Genomic DNA, 24,564 nt, shown 5'->3' with positions numbered 1-24,564 from the left:
TTCAAATTGTTTACACAGATTACCTCAGAGAGGTAAATAACTTTGGTGTTCTGTATTCCACATGCTCTGAATTTTCTTTTTTTATTTAAATAGAGATGGGATCTTAGCCAGGAGCAGTGGCTCACCCCTGTAATCCCAGCACTTTGGGAGGCTGAGGGGGGAGGATTGTTTGAGGCAGGAGTTCAAGACCAATCTGGCCAACACGGCAAAACTCTGTCTCAACTAAAAATTCAAATATTAGCCAGGGGCGCAGTGGCTCATGCCTGTAACCCCAGGCACTCGAGAGACTGAGGCATGAGAATTGCTTGAACCAGGAGGCAGAGGTTGCAGTGAGCCGAGATCACACCACGGCACTCCAGCCTGGGCAACAGACCAAGACTCTGTCAAAAAACAAAACAAAAGAAAACAAAACAACAACCACAACAACAAAACAGTAATAAAGAGAAAACCTAATGGACAGGAGCAATGTCTCATGCCTGTAATCCCAGTGCTTTGGGAGGCCAAGATGGGAGAATTGCTTGAGGCCAGGAGTTCAAGACCAGCATTGGCAACATAGTAAGACCTTTTCTCTACAAAAAAATGTAAAAATCAGCCAGGCATAGTAGTGCATGCTTATACTCCCAGCTACCTGGGAGGCTGAGGTGGGAGGATCACTTGAGCCTGAGAGTTGGAGGTTGCAGGAAGCTGTGATCACACCACCAGAGAGCCACGACCCCATCCCCGCCTCCTTCCTGTGTCCTATGCTAGCAATAAATAAGTTTCCCAGCCACAAATAATTATTAGAACCTCCTCCCCATGTGCCAGCTCCAACCTCTGCTAGGTATGATACAGGGGCAGCCCTACCCTCTGGAATATACAAAATGTTACACAGACACAGTGTGTACACCGGGGAAGGTGGGCCACCCCAGCAGCCCATGCCCTCGCTAGTCCACAGTTAGCCCCGCTTTCCGGCCTCAGCTACCTCTCTGAATAAGAAGGGAGCCCCCCTGAGGGAAACGTTGCCATGGTGAGAGTAAGGGGGCATCAGGCCTCCTCCAAACAAACCAACTCCACCAGCCTCTGGCTCTTAAATAACAATCATCATCATCCAGAAATTTAGGGACTCAGCCCTGGTCAGGGTGGCAAACGGTCTGTTTGTCTTTCCCCATTAGACAGAGGTCTTGTCCTGCTACCCTAATTGTAAAGGGGTGCCTGGGAAGGGGTGGTAGGGACATGGTGGCGGTGGAGACTCCAGCCCCACTTCTCTAGGCTTTGCTGACAGGGGCCTCCTTTTAATTTTTATTTTTATTCCATGACTTTTTAAAAAAATCCCATAACTTCTTTTTCATAACTTTTTTTGTAACTTTTCATAAAACTTTTTTCTACTTTTTTCCCAGAAGTTTTTTTGCCACAACTTTCTTACATTTTTTATCCCATAACTTTTTAACCCCATACCTTTTTTAATAAAAAGTTATTTAATAAAATAACTTTTTATAAATCTTTAATAAAAGTTTTTTAACAAAAAAACCCATAACTTTTTTATTTTGTGTTTTTAATAAACACTTGCATAGTTGTATTACAATTTTGTAAAAATGAAACACGTTATCTCATGCCAAGCATGCCCAGCATTTGCACAATATCAATACCTTTAATACTATAGTTTTCAAGAAACACAAAATAAAATTTTAAGGCAAAAACAACACTTTGAAACAATTTAATGATTTATTACATTACAGTGGCATCACACCAGCAGTCAATAAGGCCACTCTAGGGAAAAATCTTTCAGTATTTCCATGACACATTCTGTTTACAAGAATTCATAAACTGGTAAAATTCATTCTAAGAAAACTTGGCAAATAAAGCTTTGGACTGGAATTGGCATTTCTTTCTCTGCTTTTCCTTCCCATTGTTTCTTTCTTTTATACCACAGTATTCATATTTTAAAATGTTTTAACTTATTTCAGAACATTAAGATAGCAGTTACATTTGTTAATAGTTATATTATTTTAAAATGACTCTAAGATAAAGTTTTAGAGAAACTATATTATGGATAGGGCTGATTTACATTTTCAAATTTTCTAAAAATCAGCTTTGGTTTTAGAGCTGATTTTTTTCATTTCTGGAAAATCTATCAGGTTTCATCAAATACTTTTAAAATGATTATTATATATGGCAATCTTTAAACAGGTGTTTTGATTCTTCCTACAGAAACTCAAAGGTATTCAGTGGGACTCAGATTTTAAAATTCTCTGATTCTGATGAACTCTAATATTCCAATGTTGTCTTCTAAGCAAACTGAAAGCTGCCTTATACTCAATGAGGAAGAGCACAAATACTCGGCTGAATGAGGTATCACAAAAGACTGCATGCACTTTGAAGAAAGACTTAAGTCATTGTCATACAATTTCCATTCTTTTTAGCTTTTTCTTAAATATATGCCAAATGCCTACACAAAGAGTGGTATTTCAGTCAATATAGTAAATTCATTTTCCAGACTGACCTTCAGCTTAAATATGCCAGTGTGTGATTTAATCCATAGGCACCTCATGAACACATTATTGTCAGATTGGTTACAGATGCTAAACGCTATCCGAAGGTCATTTCTAGTCACTGATATTTATCAGGGTAAAAGTGAAGTGATTTCAACGATAAAAGTACCTTTGAAATAATTTATCAATGTATTAGATAAACCCAGTTTCAGAATGATAAAAGAAAAAACGTTAGACCAAATAATGTGGCTGATTAACAGTGGTCCGATTTCTACCCCGAGGGTTTAAAATGCTCTTAAAGTAACTGTCTTTAAACTGAGCTCAAAGAATGCAAAAGCGGCAAGTTCAGAAAATAAAAGGCGAGAACAGGACTTTAAGTGCATTTTAAACCCATGGGCTAGAAATCGTACCACTGTTAATTAGCCGCATTATTTGGTCTAACATTTTTTCTTTATCATTCTGAAACTGGGTTTATCTAATACATTGATACATTCATAAAATTTGGAAGAGTCAGTTGAAGTCACAAGGACCGAATATTTGCACTCTTTCAGTGAATGCCAGCAAATCTGTTATTCCATCCGTAAAATCGTATTGTTGCTCTCCTGTTAATGTCATATTTATAGAAGTATCATGAGGATGCCAAATGCTAAAAATGGAGATGATCTAGTAACTAGAAATCCCCACCGCAGGGAGCACACACACCTATCTCCCTGCATCCTAACAATGTGATGTGTTTTGGAACACAGACATTAGAACTTCATGAAGTTTTAACTGTTGAGTCTTTCCCAAGCATCATCAAGTTATGATTTAGGCAATATATGACTGAAATGCATTCATTCATCATGCATAGGCACAATCACATAAATACTGTACAAAATATGTCCCTGACTGAAACCCAGAGGTACAAAAACATATTTCACTTTGTAAAGAAGTTTGTGAGAAAATATAACTCTGTGATTGTATAGACACATTTCCTGATAATACATTGACATTCACAAACAGTAGATTGCACTGCAGTTTGTACACATTTTAAGTTGCATAAACTTCTCCTTGATTTTCAAAGATAGATAGTATAATACTGTCTACTAAAACTCCTTTTTGTTTCAACTAAGCACTCTGACATATATTAGTTTATAACAGTGTTTATTATTATTTCAAAGTGTTTTCCATTCAAGGAAAAGAAGTAAATTCCTATGTCAGAATAACCAAGGTAGTTGAAGAATAGGTATTAGGCAGAGTGGTCTAGATGGTAAAATCAATCTTCAAGCCTCAAAGAATCTCCGTGAACAGAGAGGAATGCCAGGTGTCACACAGCTTTCCTTCACTCTAATTCATTCTTGACTAGAGCCTGTATGCCTGTTCCAGGGACATTTGAGCTCGTAAAGGATTTCTTCTGATCTTCACTAAATACATTAAGAAGAATGCCAACCAGTGCCCTTTTGTGTACTGGGGCATGTAGTCATGTGATTAAAACAGGTAACATGAACTCTGACTTTAAAATGTATTGTAGATACAAATGCTCTAAGCTAGGAAAGGTTTTCCACGTCCACAGTCAACGATGGGAACCTTTCATTCCTCAGAAATAAGCCCTTTTTAGGTCATCGAAAAAGAGTACAACTGCTGCAGCTCATGATGCAATATCTTCATGAGCCCAGAGCACATACAAATCCTAAGGGCACCACCATAATACACCGCTAATTCCTGGCACCGGAACAGATGAAACACACTCTATCCTGCACATACCTGCCAGAGGAGGCCACTTTCCTCTTCTGTGAGATTTAAAAAGCTCCCCCAAAAGGTTATCACTCCCATCACCAATACACAGAAAATGGAGGAAAGGCTGTTTCCAGTTCTTGGCCTTTAAACAACTCTAAATCTCAGTACTCTTGGTGGCATATTACAAAGTAATAAACAGTGCACACTTGGGGGCAAACTACATATTGAGCTAATGAAGAGCTCACTGTGATTAAGATTAGATCAAACAACAGCAGAACATAGGCAAATTTTGTCTGAATGCTGTAGTGAATATACATGCTGCAATAACATTAAAAAAGCATGGCAGCCTATTCCAAACCAAAGAGAACAGTTTTGGGCAAAGGGTGGGTCTTTGTGTGTTTGAACTCCCACCACGTAAGGGCAAACTCGATATGCATGCTAATGACCTACAATTATGAAATTAAAAAAGAAAAATGCTAAAGGATGCCAGAGTGAACATCAGTGAGAGCCACAGAGACCTTTTAACTTTTTACAAATAAACTTAAACTATAAATTAGAAACACAAATAATCATGAGTGACTCTAACATTCAAAGGAAGTAAATGAATTGTGTAGGAGATTAACCCCATAACTTGGTTTCTTATTTAAAAATTTCTTCAGCAGCTTTTTGAGGATGGTGATGTTTATCTCCTTCTTCTTGGCAGCCAAGCCCAGCAAAAGAACGGCACACAGCAGTTGCTGCCCAAGCCTGGGTGCTCCTGGTGGTCCTGCACGATCGGCTGTGCAGTAGGCTTGTCAAGGAGAGGATCCTCCCTGGCCTCTCCTTGGGCAGAGGAGGTGAGGCTCACCTCACAAAGATCTTTGGAGAGAGGGAGGCAGGGATCTCAGCAAAGTGGGAAACCCCCTCTTCCTGCCTGCCCACCCCACCTGAGGGCTCTACTCACCACCATGCTTGTCTGCAGCCCCAAGCTCCTGGGGGGCTGGGGCTCCTGGACCGGGCTCATCAGCAGGGTTCTGGGCAGTGGCCAGGAATTTTCTGTGCCCATTGTTGTAGTTGCTGTAAGCCGCAATACCATCTGCTGCATCTCCAGCAGCTTCACCTGGAGGGAGGGGTGCTCAGCTGCCATGCCGCTGCCTGTGGCCACCGTCACCCTCACCCCCAACCCCATCCCCACCCCCACCTCCACAGAGATGTTGCACACCCTACCTTCATCTCCTCCCTGAGCTCCAGCCTGATGGTGTCCTCCTCCCAGTGCCGCATCTTTGGCACGGCCCCCTGGTTCTGATAAAACGTGATGGATTTTCCTGTGGGAGGACAGGGCTCAGATGCTGGGGCCCCTCCAATGGCCCTGCAGCTCCCTCTGCCATGCCCTGGCCTCCCACTCACTGATGGTATCTCTCTCGCCAGCGGTGGATGAAGCAAAGTTCTTTTTTCTTCACCAGCTCACTCAGGTCTGCCTTCTCCTCCAGGTGGTCCATAAAGCTGCTCTGGAGCCAAAATATTGCAGTCACATCTCGGCAGCGACCTGCCCTCAGGTGGCATTTTCAAGTCATGGAGAAGGCGGAGGTGAGTTCTGGCATGGGCCAGCTTCTCCATGACTTCCTGCAGGGCCCAGTGGGTCTCCCCACTCACAGACTCACCCCCAGGCCCTGGGGCTGGGACCGCTGCCTCTGGCTCCTTCTGGGCCGAGGCCACCGGGTGAGCCAGGTGCTGGCAGCACACCCTCTGCTCTTTCACCTGCTCTTGTAACTGTGCCTGCTTCTCCTGGCCACTAGCTCCAGCGGACTTGAAAAATGCCACCTGAGGGCAAGATGTGAGCATTCTTGTAGGGGCACACACAGAAGAAATGGGGCAGAGAGGTGGAGCGCAGCCCCTTCCCTTGGGGCCTCAGAGAGTGCACCTGTTGGTCACAGGTGAAATGGTGTCTGACCACTGGCTCTCGGAAGGGGTGAGGGTCCAGAGAAATCAGAAGGCAGGGAAACGAAGAGCATAAAGGGGTCTTGGAGGGACCACAGAGGAAGGTGGCAAAATGGGTGCAGGGGGAGTCAGGCTCACCATGGCCTCCCTGTTCTCCAGGTCCTGTGGGACACTCGGCACGGGCTGAGGTGCCTCCTCCCCGTCACTGTCCAGATGTTCTCCTCCGTGCCCTGTGGGGGGTGGCCAGAGGGGTCTTCAGACAACCCAACAAGGGAGGTACTGTGGGCCCACCTCTACCTCCACCCTCACTGTGTAACCCTGAGCCAGCCCCTCCCCAGAGAGGAATGAGCTGCTGTTCTTTATTTTTACTTTTAAGAATCAAGATCTTGCTATTCCGCCCAGGCACACTCCCACTACTGGTCGATGTGGGAGTTCTGACCTGCTCCCTTTCTGACCTGGGCCAGTTCAGCCATCCTTAGGCAACTTGGTGACCCCCCGCTCACAGGAGGTCACCACACTGATGCCAAACTTAGTGCAGGCACCCGGTCGGCATAATGACCAGCTGTTCTAAAGCTCTCTGCCAACTCCTCAATCCTATGCTGCTAGCAGTCCCCCCTTCCTCCTGGGGCTCTCTCCTCTTCCTCTGAGCGGTCTCCCGTACCTTCCCCAGGGAGAGCCATGAGGCTCAGCTGGGCTGTTAGCTGCTGTTTCTGCTGGCTGGCAGCTTCCAGGCGCTCCTAAGGGGCCAGGAAAGAGTGAGAAGGGATGGAGTTTGCCTGGTCGTCCCCCTCACAGCCCCATCCTCGGCAGCTCCCTCCTCTGGGTCTCCTGCAACTTTTGGCAGGCCATCTCAGCCACTGCTTTGCCCCAAGCTTCCTGCTGCTGCAGCTGGTTCATTAGCTGGGTCTGTTGCAGTCACTGCCTGTACAGCGCCTCCTTCTCACAGGTCAGCTGCTGATAGGCGGCCACCTGCTGCTGATAGGTGGCCACGTACTGCTGCAGGTGACCCAGGTAATGGTCTGGCTGCTGCTGCAGACTCTGAGCCTCTTGGCTCTTCAGCTCCCCCTGCAGGAAGACCCTGGGTGTGAGGGCACGTGGTGGCTGGTTTCCAGATTCTGGGCCCATTAATAGGGTAGCGAGGGCACTGTGGGGCTCTGTCACCTGCCCAGGCCCCTGTCCCCTTACTCCAGGCCTAAGTGACTGCCTCCCTTTCCTAGAACCCCATGCCTCCTTCCCCAGCCTCAAATCTCATACCCTCTTCTCATTTAATCCTCAGCACCTCTGTAAGGAAAATGCTAACTTCCCTTTGAAGTTAAAGAAACAGAGACTTAGAGATGCAAAGTACTTGAATGGTGACCAGTGGAACCGAGGCTGGAATGCAGTTTTAATCTAAGGAGTCTTTTTGTTTTGTTTTCAGACAAAAGTGTCACTCTGTGGCCCAGGCTGGAGTGCAGTGGTGCAATCTCAGCTCACTGCAACCTCCACCTCCTGGGTTGAAGCAATTCTCGTGCCTCAGCCTCCCGAGTAGGTGGAATTACAGGCATGCGCCACAATGTCCTGCTAGTTTTTTTTTTTTTTTTAATTTTAGCAGAGATGAGGTTTTACCACATTGGCCAGGCTGATCTCAAACTCCCGACCTCAAGTGATTCTCCTGCCTCAGCCTCCCAAAGTGCTGGGATTATAGGCATGAGCCACTGCACGTGGCATAAGGAGCCTGTTATACCACTGTCTCTTCCCCTGTGATTGGGGGCTCCATGCCTCTAGCTGGGATGATGATGTCCAGACCTGAGAGGAGCCCAGGGCTACACACCTTTAAAAGTCAGAGGCAGGAAGCAAGAAACAGGACTGCCCTGGGGGGTGCTGTGGTCACCAGCCCCGAGGCTGGAAGCTGCCTCTGGCCTGGTACCTCCCCTCCCCAGAGGCTGCTGCCTGCCTCCCAGCCCTTCTTGGATGGGGTGGAGGTTTCCGACTCCTTCACCTCACCAAGCTTCTCCTGTAGCTCCTTTACTTACTGCTGCAACTGCAGTGCACTCTTGTTCTCATTGTTCTGGACAGAGAGAAGCAATCAGCAGCCACCCACTGCAGCTGGAGACCCCAGAACTTGGTGTCTGCCTCCCATGGCACTGGGAAGGCTGGAGGCAGGTTAGAAAAACCATCCCCTCTCTCCCACAGCCACCTGGCTCATAGGTGCCTTTAGAAGTAACATTTCACGTGAGGGCTACACTGCCCCATTTTAGAGGTGGGGAAAACAAAGGCCCGGAGGGCTAGGGAGGAGGGCAGGCTCCCCAGTTTGGGCAACGCACCGGCTCCTCGAAGACGCTTTGTGGCTTGGCCAGCTGCTGAAGGCTCTTGTGCTGCTCCTGGAGCCTCTCCTCCTGCTTCCGAAGCCTCTCTTCCTGCTCCCGAATCCTCTCTTCTTGTCCCCGGTTCAGGAGACTTATGCGCTGATTGTTTTTGACCTGGGCCTGGAGCTCTCCTGCCATTCTCTCTAGTTCCTCCCTCAGGTGCTGCAGCTCCACCTCAGAGGGCACTGCTGGGGGCTCTGGGGGCAAGGGTTCAGCTGACAAAGGAAGCAGATAATAAGGGCCTCTGGATTCTCAAAAAAAAAAAAAAAAAGAAAAAAGAAAAGAAAAACCCTCCTCTTGGCGCACAGCTCCTCTCAGGCTCCTCAAACTTGGCCTCACTGCTAATGATTCCTCGCACCCAGATGGTAGCCAGTCTTCCAAAGCACTTTCAGAGAAAGAGCACTGCGGGTGGCTGACAATGGGCCCTCTTTGCTGATGGGGACACTGACACACTGAGACTCATTGAGATGACAAGACTCGCCATCTCCTGGCACAGACCTCTTTCCCTGTGCCTCAAAGCCCTTCCATCCACCCACCTCCCTGGGGCATTCTAAGCCACCCTCACAGCCCTCTGATGCCAGTCCTGCTCCCAGGTCATGCCAGCCCCATCTTACCCATCTGCTTTTTGAGTTTGGACAAGCTCCTCTCCAGCTCCTCTACCCGACGCATATCTTGCTGCTTCTGTTTCTTTAATGTGCAAATCTGCCCAAAGCACAAGGGGAAAGGACCCTGGAGAGAGGGGCTGGAGGCTGGACAGGCTGCCCTCTCCCTCTCTGCCCCCACCTCCACAAAGCCCAGACCCATGACCACCTGTGGCTCTACTATTCCCATTTTACAGATGCTCAGAAAGATCCAGTGACCTATCTAATGTGGGGGGGCTGAAGGGTCAGATCTCACCTCCTGCGACATTTTTCTCATCCTCTGCTGCCACCGGGCCCTCTCTCCTTTTAGATGTTCAGCATACTCGTGTCTTTCTAATTGGAGTTGTTGAAATGACTCCTTCAACTGCAAGAATGGGCACAGAAGTTAGGAAGGGCTGTCACTGGTCCTCACCTGCTCCTGGCCACCTGGGGTCATCTTCCTTCCACATAACTCCCTCAGAAAACCTCACCTGTGTCAGCTGCACTTTCAGTAGTTCCTGCTCCCGCATGGACTGGTCTAACTTCCACTCCGTACGAGCTTTACTGGGGCTGGAAAACTGGATGGCGAAGAGTGAGAAGTTTCAATCTGGAGAGCCTGGGCCATTCCACACAGTGCCCCTTAAAAGGGCTAAGGCTAGGCCCAACATAAAACTCGGTCAGCAAAGATCAAGGCATTTCCAAGCCCGTGGTCTGGTTTTTAAAAGAACTCATTAAAGTTGGAACGGACAGGGAATGAGATTGAATTTATAGCTGGCTAACAGAGGCCCAGAGAGATCAGATAATATTGCTATTGTTATTACTGTTATTATTACCACTGTTTGAACCTTTGTGGAATGCTCCACCAGGTACCATGCTAACAATCCCATTTAATCCTCACAACCACCATAGGAGACAGTTACTATGATTCCCTCTATTGTGTAGATGAAAAAACATGGAGTATTTGAGGTTAAGTGCTTGCCTAAGTTCACTTAGGCAGAGCTGGGATATAAACACCCAGGTCTATCCAATTCTCTAAGCCCGTTTTTCTTGCTGGGGATGGGGGCACAGACAGGAAGGGGAAAATTAATCTTTTGTTCACTTTTTGAAAGGATGATACATTTGCATAGTCCAAAACTCAGAAGGTATAGAAGGGAAGTATCTCCCGGCCATCTTGTTGCTCTCTCCTGAATTTTTTATGAACCCTTGCAGACATGTTTTATGTATATTATCACAGTATGTACACACACACACACACACGCACACGTTTCCTCTTTCTACAGAAATGGTAACATACTAAAGGTACTCTTCTGTACCTTCACAGTACAAGTACCGAATACCCCACCTAGGACTTGCCCAAGACCACAGCCAGGTAAGGGCGGGGCAGGCACTTGGCCTCCAAGCTCTGCGTCCAGTGCTCACTCCACACAGTGCCCCCCAACTCACCCACAGCAGCTGACTCAGCCCCAGGCTGCCACTAAAAACCATACAAAAAAGTAGCAAGAAATGGCCATGCTGCCTTCTGGGCAGGACACTCCATCCTGCAGAAGGGACCTTTAGGCTCACTCCTCCATCTGCGAAGCCAGGCTCCCAGGGGATGGGGCAGGTGGCTGGACTCACCTGGTTTGCCTTCTTCTTCTGTGTGGTCATGACATCAGAGAGAACACTCTCTAACTCTCCTTTACGCTGCAACGAACGTTGCAGGCGGACAGCCAGATCCTTGGACTTTTCTGTAATGAGAGAGTTGAGATGGGGCCCAAAGGACTCCCCCTGAAGACCTGTCAAAGTGCCAGGTTGAAGGATGACAGGGTGCCCAGATTCCCACCTTCAAAGTATCTGAGAGAATGTTTCATGTGGTACAGGTCCGTATGTAGTTCTTCTTTCTCTATGTTCAATGTCTGGATTTGAACCTTTGGGAGAAAAGCCAAGCAAGTGCTGAAAGAGAAGGAAAGAAACCTTCTCCGGAGGACAGGAGGAAACTGCACACCCTCCACTCACCTCTAGCACCCTTTTGGCTTTCTGTTTCTTGTTGTTTGCTTTCTTTTCCTGTAGGAAGAGGAAGACAGAGCTCTTACCGGGGGAGGCAGAGATGGCACAGCAAGAGACATGCCCCCAGAATGCCACCAATGCCCCAGGACAGGCCCACCCATGGGACCAGGTTATCAGGGGCCCTGTGGGGATGGGGTGGAATCTGAGGGGTGAGGTTTCTTCCCCAGGCTGGGTGTGGGTGAGATGAGACTGGGGCCTGTATGTCTGAGTGCCCCCCAAACCCAGCAGTCATGTCGCGAGGAAACGAAATCACGTTACTTCTTCCAGCTGATGTTCCTGTTGTTTCTTCTGTTGTTTCTGTGGGGAGAGTCAAATAACGTGATGGAGGGTGGCCCCCTCAACTCTATTCCCCAGACCAGGAAGCGGTAGGCAGGGGCCAGGAATGGATTTTAAAGGCAAAGTTCTCAGATATAATGGGAACACGAACCGGTAAACTCTCCTCAAGCTCCCAAGGACAGAGGATTTGGGTCTTTGTTGGCTTTTGCCCACAGCCACAGAACTCAAAGTCTGAGTCTGGAATCTCTTGAGAGGACAGCAACATAAACCTCTAGAGATGGAGTTTCAGAAAGGCCCCTCCTTCTGGCAGCTTGTGATTTAGAAAAGTGGGTTCATTCAATAAACACTTACTGAGCATGTATGGACCAGGTACGGTTCTTCACAGCAGACATAGGATGGAAAAGGACAGACAGGAGCCCTTAGCCCTGAGGTCTCCACTCTAGGGGGCCTTTAAATCTCAGACTCGAGAGCTAACAGAGACCTTTGATACTCACTACCTCCTCTGGAAACACGAGCCCAAAAAGGAGAGGTGGCTTGTCCAGAATCAAAGAGCAAATTAGGGACTGAGTCATGGCAGAAATACGGGGCCCTTGACAACCAGTCAGGCTAGCACTTCCCCAAGAGGCAACAATCCCAGGGCGTGTGTAGCAAGGACTCAAGCAGGGGTGTCTGGAGAGGAGAGAGTCGGCAAAGAGGGCAGCAAAAGAAGAGCCAGGCTGCATGCTCTGGGGTCCCTCCCCAGGATTGGCAGCATGGAATCAGGGGACCCCAGTGGACTCTTACCAAAGATTTGATGGTGTTCTTCAGTTGGGTGATTTCTGCGGACCTTGAATCCAGGACTGCTGCTAGTTCTTGGCACGGGCTCTGAGGTGCATGCAGAGAGGAGGAGGTGGAGCAGGAGTGGGGGGAGAGGTAGAGAGAACAATCATTAGGGCTGGGGTTTGTGGGCTGTCTCAGCTGGCAGAGGGGCACCCAGTCCCACCTGGAGGAGGAGGTTGGAGGGCTGACCCAAAGGGTCACTGCACCTCTGCCCAGAGCCTCTTACCTCCAGATCTTTCAGGGTGGCAGATGATGTAGGGCCTTCCCTGTGGAAACCTGTTGCTGACTACAAGAGATGAGAGTGCACATGGAGATGTTCTGTCCCCCACAGTGTCTGAGCCCTCTGACTTCCTTTCTTCCCCATCAACTGGCAACATTTTCTTTTCTGCCTATCTTGGACCTTTTGTCCCATAACTCCTTTGTGCCAACTTCTCTCATGGTTCTTATCTCCCCACCATCCCATCCTGGGGCCCTTTCAGTGACTCTTGATGGCAAGTGGCTGTTCTCATTGTCCTGGCTTCCCCTTGAGACTGGGGATGAGGAAAATCAAACAGCAAAGACCATATCCTGGGTGTCCTGAGTGTTTACAGCAGGCCATGTACCAGGGATTAACATAAAAACAACAATAACAAATCTCATGAAAATTTCACAAATGGAAGTGAAACAATATCACCTCTATTATACAGATGTGAAAAGAGAGGCCCGATGAGGTCAAGCAACTTGCCCTAAATCATATCCCTAGCAGAGCAGATGGAGAGGCAGGATTCAAACCCAGATTTCCTTTTTTTTTTTTTTTTTTTGAGACAGAGTCTTGCTCTGTCACCAGGCTGGAGTGCGGTGGCATAATCTTTGCTACTGCAGGCTCCACCTCCCAGGTTCATACCATTCTCTTGCCTCAGCCTTCTGAGTAGCTGGGACTACAGGCACACACCACCACGTGTGGCTAATGTTTTTGTATTTTTAGTAGAGACAGGGTTTCACCATGTTAACCAGGATGGTCTCGATCTCCTGACCTCATGATCTGCCTGTCTTGGCCTCCCAAAGTGCTAGGATTACAGGCGTGGGCCACCACACCCGGCTAAAGCCAGAATTCTTAACCAGTACCCAGCAGTCCATCCACAATCTTAACAATTACCCTCTATTGCCCCTTGGGCCCCCTGTCCCCAGAAGCCTGGTCAGCCAAGACTCACATCCCCAGGTGGCTGGCAACCACCACAAGTGGCTATCTCAGGGATACTGCCATTTGTTTTTGTGTTCCTGTTCGCTCCTGCTGGAACTCTAGGGCTGTTTTTCTGCCAGTATTCTTTTAACTGTTGGAAAGAAGAGCAGTAATATTCATGAGAACCGTCAGTCCCTACAGCCACATCCTCCTGTACAGTTTTTACAAAATACACTTACACATCATCTGATTTAATGACACCAACAACTGTACAAGGTGTTGTCACACTCATTTAGTGACTGAGAAGGATTGATATCATGGCTAGAAAAAAAAAAGAAAAAGGCAATACTGGAACTTTGAAACTCAGTCTTCTGACTCCAAGCTCTGAGGTTTTGTCAGGAATCAGCAGCTGCCAGGGACCAAAACCAGAGGCAGAGGTAGAAAAGTAAACATTAAGTAGGCAGGAACTGTATGCCATGTGGTTTAGAGTCATGCATCCTCACACGTCTGTTAGTGTGAAGAAGTGCACCAGTACCTCTCAAACTTTTATATCAATGTGTCCTCATGGCAGAAGGCAGCCTTTGTCTTCAATCAGAATTCATCAGAAAGAGGACAACCCAAGCCTCGTTTCAGAGAGAGGTCTGGCATACTCTTAGAAACCTATGTGACTGTCATCCCTAAGTACATTCATGCTTTTTCTCTTGATCTCAAGAGAATCAAGGGAAACTGATGCTTCAGAAAGATGTCCCACATTTATCCTGTGGCACTCAAAGTACCCAAGGTTGAGAGAATATGAGGAAGATTCAAGCTGTCAAGTTCAGTTTCCCAAGATCTATTCCACAGAAGATGAGCAAATGTCACTTCAGAGACCACTGACTGAAGGAGAGTCTGGTCCCAGAACCATGGAGAATCAGAATATGAGGTGGAGAACTCAGAAAAAAATGTTAAAATCTCTCTGGAAAGTAGAAGCCTGGGAGAAAACCAAACCAAACCCATTCTCTCATTGCCACCCAGAGATACTGTCAACATTTTGAGTTCATGGGGGAAGTGTAGGCTTTTCCCACTGTCAACATCTGTAAGGGAGTGAGGCAGCCTGGAACCTCTTGCTCCTAGGTCCCATAGTCTCCATTCCCCTTCCAGCTGGAAATTTGTGCTGTGACCAGAGGAACCAGAAACGGGGTGAGAACGCTTAGGGGACTGGGTCATAAGATCAAAGGCCAGTCTTGCAGTAACGGCAGTTACTAGGTGGCCTGTGACATCACAACATTCCACTCCTCCTGGTTGTGGGGAGGGACCATGTCAGCACCATGTCCAAGTCGCCGCTCCACGATGGGGGAGGGAAGCACAGGGTTGGGCCCCAGCTCCTTGGAGACGCCAGCACAAAGAACCCAGGGAGGTCGACCTTGAGGCAGCAGGAGGGGAGGGCAGAGTCTGCAGCAGGGAGTCCCAGGAGTCACCAGTCCAAAGTCACCCAGGGATGGCTGGCGAGGGTGGGGCCTGGCTCCTTGGAGATGAGAGCCCAAAGAGCCCAGGGAGATCAAGCTTGGGGTGGCAGGAGATGAGGGCCCAGTAATGGAGCGGGAAGCCCCAGGAGTCACCCACCCAAAGTCACCCTAGGGTGATTGGCGAGGGCAAGGACTGGGCTGCTTGCTGAAGGGGTGGGGCTGACTGACAAAACTTTGATGGGGGTAGCCCAGAGGCACTGGGGTTGGGGGGACCAGTCCAGTGTGCCTCAGGAGTCATATAGACTCTGGCAGGGGTCTTGTCATCAGAGGGGATCTGTGGCTGGGTTGAGGGGCTATGACCTAGTGCGTTTTTACCTTTTTCTTGGCTGCAGCCAATTTGTTGTGTTGAGTTTCTTCTGCCATCGCAGGTTGGGGAGGGAGGAAGGGTTGGGGAGGGAGGAAGGGTTGGGGCCACAGCAGCAAAATCTCAGTAAGCACCGATCAATGCTTCCAGTCACCTACCAGACAGCTGTGTGACTGAGCCAGAGGAGGCGTAACCAGGGCCCCAGTAGAATGCGGAATAGGGGCGTGGCCTTAATGCTCCAAGCCCATTGGTCAATGAGAAAGATGAAAGGGAAAGGGGGCGTGGCCAGACAGCAGCGTGGCCAGAGGGCCCTGTGACTCACAAGGAAAGCTGCCCATGGCAACCGCTCTCCCCACCCACTCTAAGAGAGGGGAGAGGCGTCCCACTCTGGAAGAGAAGAGGGGCCGGCTTTTGCTTTAAAAGCTTTAAAACTTTAAAAAATATATGTGTGTATACTTTATATATATGTGTGTCCGTGTGTGTGTATCTGTTTTTCTCCATAGCTGTCTTCATTATCCAGCTTCTATGCAAGGTCTATGATTTTGGCCTATATTTTTCATCTTTGATTACAGTGCAAAAATTACCAGTATTACCTTAACTGAGATACAGATCCTATAAAAATAGAAAATGCATAGCATGCTTGATGATTAATGAAGCAGACTATATTATCCAACATTCTAATAAGATAAAATAATCACAATGATTTCTCTTTTTTGGAAAAATGTTTCTCTTATTCTCCTACGTTTTTGTTAAGATTTTTTTTCTTAAACAAGAAACATGTCTAATATCTGTAAAAACACAAAGCTTTTGGGCCGGGTGCAATGGCTCATGCCTGTAATTCCAGGACTTTGAGAGCCCAAGGTGGGTGGATCATGAGGTCAGGAGATTGAGACCATCCTGGCTAACACGGTGAAACCCCATCTCTACTAAAAACACAAAAAATTAGCTGGGCATGGTGGCGGGCGCCTGTGGTCCCAGCTATTCGGGAGGCTGAGGCAGGAGAATGGTGTGAACCCAGGAGGTGGAGTTTATAGTGAGCAGAGATCATGCCACCACATGATCGGTGACAGAGCGGGACTCCATCTCAAGAAAAAAAAAAAAAAAATATATATATATATATATATAAAGGCCTCATTTTGCAAGTGAGGACACTGAAGAGTATAGAAGAAAGAAGGGCTTCGTGCAAAACCACGTTCCTGATTGTTGGCGGAACCAAGCCCACAACCTGGAACTCAAGTTTCTCTACTTATAGTAGACGCTCAAAGAATTATAATAATTTATAACAACGTCATAATCATTTGACATTTCTAAGCTGGTCATGTTTTCTTTCGTGTGTACTTCTCCCTTCTCAACAATCACTGTGCCCTTGGCAATTTAATAAAGCAGGATAATATTCAACTCAGCGACCTACAGCTTGACAAGCATCTCCTGCTCCCAGAAAACAGAAGGTGTTGCTGTCAATCTAATACTAAATAATAATTTTCTGTAGTCCTAGAACCTCTGGACTTCCCAGTTACATGGCCAATAAACCCCCTCATTGTCTGAGCCAGTCTGAGCTGGGCAGCCTGACTGAAGTCTAGAACATCCTAACTGGCACAAAGGCCCTTAAGATGACCCCAATCCACCTGTCTGGCTTTCTCTCTTGTCACTTCCTTCTACATCCTCTCTGCAACAACCAAATTAGATTACTCACCGTTCCCCACACTGCCTTGCGATTTCTTTTTTTTTTTTGATGGAGTTTTACTCTTGTTGCCCAGGCTGGAGTGCAGTGGTGTGATCTCAGCTCACTGCAATCTCTGCCTCCTGGGTTCAAGTGATTCTCCTGCCTCAGCCTCCCGAGTAGCTGGAATTACAGGTGCCCGCCATCATGCCCAGCTAATTTTTGTATTTTTAGGAGAGACAGGGTTTCACCATGTGGGCCAGGCTAGTCTCCAACTCCTGACTTCAGGCGATCCACCTGCCTCGGCCACCCAAAGTGGATTTTCTTTTTTTACCCATGCACTTGCCCAAGCCGACTTTCTGGCTCAAACCTTTCCCCTGGCCTTGCATCCTCTCTATCCATCTGCCCAAACCTCCCTCACTCTCCAAAGTCTCATTTCAAATGTTGCTTTTCCCTGAAGCTTCTCCTGGAATGACCCATCTCTCCCTCCTCATTCTGATCATTTCCTCTTTGAATTCCCATAGCGTTAGGTATGCCCTCCTCTTCGAGCACTGAATCCAGCCTTGCCTCGCATTGGAGTCACTTGTACACCTGACCTTAATCCCCCTGAGGACAGGGACACTTTGTGTTTATCCCAAAGTCCTGAAACAACTAATACAGAACCTGAGACACGGGAAGGCCCCAGAATTGCCTGCCGAACAGAACAGTGATAGTGCTGAATTTGGTTCCTCCTTTAACCTGTGTGACCCCAGACGTTTGTTTTCTATGAAGCCTCAAAACATGGTTATGTTTCCTAATTTACAACTAACACATGGAAACCCATGTTTTGAAAATGGGGGTGGGGAGGATGAACTGAAGGCAGCCTCTTCAGCCAAGTTCCAAAGGCCAGGTGGCCCACTGTGAACCTCGTTTAACCACACAGAACATATGAATAGCTAGAACAAGGGATCTAACAGTTACCAGAATGTTTTCAGAAAGGTGACTTCAGAAGTGCCAAGCTTCAGGAAGACCTGGACTGAGAAGGGATCAGACAACTTTAGGAAAGCAGGTACCAAACAGCCCTTTTACAGTTTACACACAGGCCTTGGTGTCAGAAAAATACTGGTTTGAATACTGGTTATGCATCAGAGATGCCACTCTGGACAAGCTCCTTATGCTCTCTGGGACTCTGCTTTCTCATCTAAAAAATGGGGATCACCTGAGGTCAGGAGTTTGAGACCAGCCTGGCCAACATGGCAAAACCCCATCCCTGCTAAAAATACAAAAATTAGATGGGTGTGGTGGCTCGCACCTGTACTTGCAGCTACTTGGGAAGCGGAGGCAGGAGAATTGCTTGAACCTGGGAGGCAGAGGTTGCAGTGAGCTGAGATCGCACCACTGCACTCCAGCCTGGGCAACAGAGTGAGACTCTGTCTCAAAAAACAGGGGAGGGGGTGGTGGATAATAATAGTGCCTACCTCAAGAGGTTGCTGTGAACACCAGAAGAAGCAATACACACCAAGTGCCTACAGATAGGAAGCACTTGGTAAAAATGTAACTGCCATTAACAATAAATATGATGCTCACAGGGTCAGTGGAAAAAGTAATGGAAAGTAGGAGTGGTGGGAACAGAATAGGAGGGAACAAAGCACCTCTGAGTAGACCTTTCTGTATAGCTCCGACTCTTATTATGTTTCACCCTAATAATTCATTAAAACTAGGATAGGAAGGCTGAGGGTGTTTTTGGAATACAAACACTAATGAACCAAACTGCATTATAAATAACGGCCACACCGAAAGGGATGAAGAGGAAAATAACTACTTTTTTTTCTTTTTTTTTTTTTAGATGGAGTCTCCCTTTGTTGCCCAGGCTGGAGTTCAGCGGAGCTATCTCGGCTCACTGCGATCTCTGCCTCCTGGGTTCAGGCCATTCTCCTGCCTCAGCCTCCCGCAGTAACTGGGACTACAGGCGCCCGCCACCACACCCAGCTAATTTTTGGTATTTTTAGTAGAGACGGGGTTTTACCTTGTTAGCCAGGATGGTCTCGATTTCCTGACCTTGTGATCTGCCTGCTTCGGCCTCCCAAAGTGCTGGGATTACAGGCGTGAGCCACCGCGCCCAGCCCCCCACTCCATTTTTTATTTTTTTTAATTTTTTTATTTTTTTTTGAGACGGAGTCCTGCTCTGTTCCCCAGGCTGGAGTGCAGTGGCATGATCTCAGCTCACTGCAAGCTCCGCCTCCCTGGTGCAAGCCATTCTCCTGCCTCAGCCTCCCAAGTTGCTGGGACTACAGGCACCCGCCACCACGCCCGGCTAATATTTTTTGTATTTTTAGTAGAAACGGGGTTTCACCGTGTAAGCCAAGATGGTCTCTGTCTCCTGACCTTGTGATCCACCCACTTTGGCCTCCCAAAGTGCTGGGATTACAGGCGTGAGCCACCACGCCTGGCCTCCCCCTGCTTTACTTGTATTAACCAAATATGTATGAGTCTATCTATCAAGCGTTCAAATTATTTTACATGTAATTGCCAATCTCCAGAAAATAAATGGGACCACAACAAATTTACCCTAATTTCTGTGGCGAGCATAAATAATTGCTCTCAAGGGATGCTTGAATGAAATTACTATCCTGACTGTAGGGGCAGGGGCTTGGTGAAGATTTGTCCTTTGTGAGTAATGAGAAGAGTATACTTGGATATAAAAATAGTGAAGAAATAAGTGGTTTTTAAAAAAACCCTAAATTCCATGTTTAGCAAAGTTAATGAGTCCCTAAATTCCTAAAGCTGAGTATTAGTGTGTAAATGAGTACTCCAAACCAATAGAGAATAACCTTGTAATTTGTGGATATTTAGCTACAACTTCATATGTTCTTATCATTCTGTGTCTCCTAGTTTTAGTTCAAACAGATGTTTTCACTCCTAAAAGACTCAAAATGTCTGACAATGCCCTTTATTAACGTTACTTTTTGAGAAATCACTTATTAAGTAGAAATTAAATTTACATTTTTCAAAATTGCATGTTGGGTTAATTTACCAAATCTTTTATCTGTTTTGTGTTTCCAGTTAGCCATTTTTGTTTCTGATTTGTAAATATTCAAAAATATTTGTTGAAATTACAAATTTTATTAATTGATTTTTGAGGGGAGTAGGGTGCATTCGTTACTTTTCATTTAAATTCCGTGGTGTTTCTGCATATTCAAATTATTGTATTATGAATAACCTGAAAGACAGTAGCTATATGATTGTTTGAGGTAATGGTATCAATACTCAAGGGTTGAAAAGATATGATTTTAAGTATGAACTAAGGAGACTGCCCTTTATGTAACTATGGGATGATGTGAAAATCTGTTTTAACAGCATGATTAAATTGGGAATTCTTTTTTTGAAGTTTTGTAAAAGGGAGGCAGAAGTTTAAGGGAAAAAGTTGGCTAGGTAAACTTGGATAGTTTTAGATCTATTAGTGACAGAATACTCAAGCCCTTGAAAATAGGAAAAGTTGCTCTTGCCATGTTAAAGGACAAGGGCTGCCATATGCTAATCACTGTATCTTTACTCAGATCCTATAAAATGATTTGTACAGAGAAGGGATTTAATAAATCTTTACTAAATTAATGTTAGATGATGGAACGGATCATTGCGGCTGAAGGAGAGAGTAGTGAAAATGAGGATATTAGGAAAGGAAGTGGATGATTTGCTCAGATGTTGTTAAATTAGGTTTTGATAGAACAAACCTGAAAAAAAATAAAACAGCAGCCTGCAGGACTTCTTAAAGCCCCCACCTCTTAATACTGTTTCAATGGCAATTACATTTCACATGAGTTTGAAGGGGACCTTAAAACCATAGCAAAGGGCACATTATATTCGTTGTTTCTGTGTAGTGCTGCTTCTTTACCAGGCTAATAAATCCTGGTAGCCATTCAAGAGCTTGCTCCTAATCCAAAATAAACAAAATGTGTTTTACTGAGAAAATTGCAGACATATCGAAGGGTAATTGACAGCACGGGTACAGAATACTATCAAGACATTTTCTTCTGTTTTACACACGTGTAATTCTTGCTTGAATGCAAGAGGGCTGAATACCAGCCTTATTTAATATATTTTGTGTCAACTTCTGTATACAGATTTATTTTTTCTTGAGGTGAGAGAAGAGGAAAGAGGAGAACGTTAATTCCAGATAGGTTTAAGCAAATGTTAGAAAGGCAAACATTTATTGGTTTCCAAATATCTTTTGGCTAGCTGACATATACAAACACGGAGCTAGGTAAGCTTTTTCCCCTAGCAATATTAAGGCTCTAGAAGCAAGTAAAGGATACGTGAAGTGAAATACGCCATTCAAACATAGTAAAGAAGAAGACTGTTTGTAGCCACCGTTGGTGAAAATCATGAGAACCAAGTCTTTCTTGTTATTTTAAACATCCTATAAAAGCATTGCAAAAGTTTATATTGCTGGTTAAAATATTTGGGGCTATTTTGTCCATTTCCACACCTTACTTTAAGGTCCAGGCATTTGTTGAGAGGGAAATTGCCTATTTAACTGAAGGAACAATATGTTTTAAATTGCTGAGAGTACTCTGTTGAAACTTAATGAGAACAGAAAGCAGCGTTAATAAGAAAAATAGTATTTACAAAGATTGCTTAAGGATGCAAGCTGGGTACCAACTAATTGTAATTCTTTAATTTCGGTATGCGTGTAACATCGCATGTGTATGAAAACAAAATGTGTATTTCCAAGCAGTATGTTTTAGGATCAAAGAATTTCAACCAAATATTAAATTCTCAAATAATATGCAAACAAGTGTCAATCATGGCTTTAACATGACAGCTGGAGGAAAAAATTCAAGCAACATGTGTAGGTAATTGTGGTTAATGTTTATCTGTACATAGGAAGATACTTCAGATGTGTAAGTATGCAAATAACTCTCGGATTTCTAATTACTGTATTTATCAAGTTCTATATGCTGTCTAAATTCAGAAATGAAAGCAGTTTTAAAATAGCATGCATATTATAATTACAATATTAAATTGAGCTCAACTTTCCTAGCTATTCTCTGCCTTTCTGTCTGCCTCTGCCTATGTCTCTCTCTCACACATGTATGTGTGTATGTGTATATATACCCTCACTTGTGAACATATATTCATAACCACATGTATAAACACACAGTATAAAAGGATATTAGGAAAGGAAGTGGATGATTTGCTCAGATTTTGTTAAATTAGGTTTTGATAGAACAAACCTGAAAAAATACATTAAAACATATGAGGACATATACCAAAATATTATCAGTAGTTAATTTTAAGACAAGCCCGATGGGTCATTTTAATTTTCTACTTTTTACCTGCCTGTTTTGATTGCAACTTTAAAAATGAGCCTGTGTTACTTTTTAAAGAGAAAGAGAGAGAGGGAGAGAGCAAGATTTGCCTGTTTTGGAAAATTGTTTTAAAGGAACACCACAGGAAATTAAGTCATTCTTAGGTGCCTGCCATTTATATCTAAAAATGGTTTTCAGTAATGGGATAGCTCTAATATCAGTAGAGAGATCAATTATCACACGCAGATTTAACCTTGTTGCTGCAGGCCAGAAATATTTAAAACCATTTAACTGACTTGAAGAATTCTTCAATTTTTGAAAATATATTTAAAAAGAAAAACTTTCATAAAACTTTAATTTTATGAAGTTAACAAAATATTGATTCTAAATGATATATTTATAAAATTTTATTTTGTAATTGGTTATTGGTAGTGTAAGGAAATAAAATAGACTTTTATGTGCTCATATTGTAACCAGTGATCCTGATAGCTATATTTAGTTATTCGTTCTAATATTTTATTTTAGATATTCTACATATACAATAATGTCCTTAGCAAATAATGACCCGTGTATTTCTTTCTTGCTAATTCTTACTTTTTTTTCTTATTGAACTGACTGGGAATTTTGCTTCTGATCCCATAAGGAAAGCTTTCCATATTTCCTTATTAATTATAATATTTTTGTAAGATTTTATGATTATCTTGCACCGGATTAAATACATTTCATTCTATTGTTTGCATATTAAAAATATATTCTGCATCCATTGAGATGAGATTTTCTTCCACATTGTTAATATAGTGAATTACAGTAATTGATTTTGTGATATTAAAATAATATTTTATTATTGAAACACAATTTGTTTTTAATTTACTGTACTATTTAAAATTAAGATATAATTCATACACCATAATATTTGTCCTTAACAAGGATGCAACTCAGTGATTAGCATATTCACAAGGTTGTGGTATAATCACTGCAAATTCCAGAATAATTTCATCACTGAACAACAACAAAAGAATCCTGTGTCTCTTATTAGCCAGTCCTTGTTTGCTCTTCTCTCTAGCCCCTGGCAATCACTGATCTACCTTCTGTCTCTATAGATTTGCTTTTTCTGGGCATTTCATATAAGTAGAATTATAGAATATGTGACATTTTGTGTCTGGCATTTTTCACTTAATGTTTTCATGATTCATACATGTATCATGTATCAGTAGTTCATTCCTTTTATGGCTAAATTATATTCCATTGTATGGATACACCACTTTTTGATTATCCATTCATCAATTGATGGACATTTGCATTGTCTTTATGGCCATTACAAATAATGTTGCTATAAACATTTGTGTCCAGGTTCTTTGTAGACATGTTTTTCATTCTTTGGGAGATATTCCTAAGGAGTAGAATTGTCCAGTCATTTGATAACACTGTTTAACTTTTTTTTCTTTTCTTTCTTTCTTTCTTTTTCTTTTTTTTTCTGAGACAGAGTCTCACTCTGTCGCCCAGGCTGGAGTGCAGTGGCGTGGTCTCAGCTCACTGCAACCTCCGCCTCCTAGGTTCGAGCAATTCTCCTGCCTCAGCCTCATGAGTAGCTGGAATTACAGGTGCCTGCCACCACGCCCGGGTAATTTTTGTATTTTTAGTAGAGATGGGTTTTCACTGTGTTGGCCAGGCTGGACTCAAACTCCTGACCTCAGGTGATCCTCCCGCCTTGGCCTCCCAAAGTGCAACTGCAAAATTGTTCCTACCGTGGCTGCATCATTTTGCGTTCCCACCAGTGATTTATGTGGGATTGTTTCCACATTCTCACACATACTTGTTATTTTCTTTTTGATCATAGTATGAAATGGTATCTCCTGGTGGTTTTGATTTGCATTTCTCAAATGACCAATAATGTTGAGTATCTTTTCATGTACTTCTTGCCTATTGTGTATCTTTTTTGGAGAATTTTCTACTCAAATCATTTCTCCATTTTAAAAATAGGTTATATGTTTTTTTATTATTGAGTCGTAAGATACATATTCTGAATACAAGTCTTTTAGAAGATGTATGATTTGCAAAATTGTTCTCCCATTCTGTAGGTTGTCTTTTCACTTCCTTGGCTTTTTCTTTTGAAGAAAAAATTTAGTTTTAATTAAGCATAATATAGCCCCTTTTTTTTCTTTTGTTGCTTGTAATTTGGTGCTATATCTAAGAAACCATTGTTTAATCTAAGGTCATGAAGATTTTGCTTATGTTTTCTTCTATGAGTTTTTTACTTCTAGGTCTTACATTTAGGTTTTGATCAACTTTGTGTGTAAGGTAAGGTCAGAATCCAACTTCGTTTGTTTGCATGCATATGTACAGTTGTCTTAACACTATTTGTTGACAAGACTACTATTTCCCCTTTGAATTTTCTTGGCATCCTTTTAAAAATCAATTGCTCATAAATATAAGGTTTATTG

General features: G+C 44.5%; 1 protein-coding gene across 2 annotated transcripts; it reads right to left on the bottom strand.

Moving 5' to 3' along the window:
* Positions 1–1,607: 1,607 nt before the first annotated feature.
* LOC101150678 (putative golgin subfamily A member 8I) lies at positions 1,608–15,433 on the bottom strand. 2 transcript variants are annotated; one of them, XM_055363285.2, is made up of 18 exons: positions 15,187–15,433; positions 13,398–13,517; positions 12,434–12,493; positions 12,172–12,252; positions 11,371–11,409; positions 11,062–11,109; positions 10,889–10,973; positions 10,684–10,793; positions 9,558–9,644; positions 9,344–9,451; positions 9,061–9,148; positions 8,405–8,661; positions 6,763–6,838; positions 6,240–6,331; positions 5,571–5,671; positions 5,391–5,488; positions 5,128–5,283; positions 1,608–5,042 (listed from the first exon to the last, which is right to left on the bottom strand). In XM_055363285.2, the coding sequence occupies exons 1-18, from the start codon at positions 15,232–15,234 to the stop codon at positions 4,867–4,869; spliced, it is 1,830 nt and encodes a 609-aa protein (XP_055219260.2). In that variant the 5' UTR covers positions 15,235–15,433; the 3' UTR covers positions 1,608–4,866. The 2 variants fall into 2 exon arrangements, with proteins under 2 accessions (XP_055219260.2, XP_055219262.2); XM_055363287.2 differs by lacking the exon at positions 13,398–13,517.
* Between the last annotated feature and the right edge of the window lie 9,131 nt (positions 15,434–24,564).

Source organism: Gorilla gorilla, chromosome 16 (genome assembly GCF_029281585.2).
Source record: "Gorilla gorilla gorilla isolate KB3781 chromosome 16, NHGRI_mGorGor1-v2.1_pri, whole genome shotgun sequence".
Classification (NCBI taxonomy): domain Eukaryota; kingdom Metazoa; phylum Chordata; class Mammalia; order Primates; family Hominidae; genus Gorilla; species Gorilla gorilla.
This window is presented reverse-complemented; position numbering and strand designations above follow the sequence as displayed.

Bases quoted from the DNA above. Each gene is read 5' to 3' on its own strand.
- LOC101150678 (XM_055363285.2), bottom strand. From the start codon at position 15,234: ATGGCAGAAGAAACTCAACACAACAAATTGGCTGCAGCCAAGAAAAAG. The intron at 6,332-6,762 runs GTACGGGAGACC...CACCCCCCACAG, and splicing joins CATGGCTCTCCCTGGGGAAG to GGCACGGAGGAGAACATCTG. The intron at 5,043-5,127 runs GTGAGTAGAGCC...CTCTCTCCAAAG, and splicing joins GGCTGCAGACAAGCATGGTG to ATCTTTGTGAGGTGAGCCTC.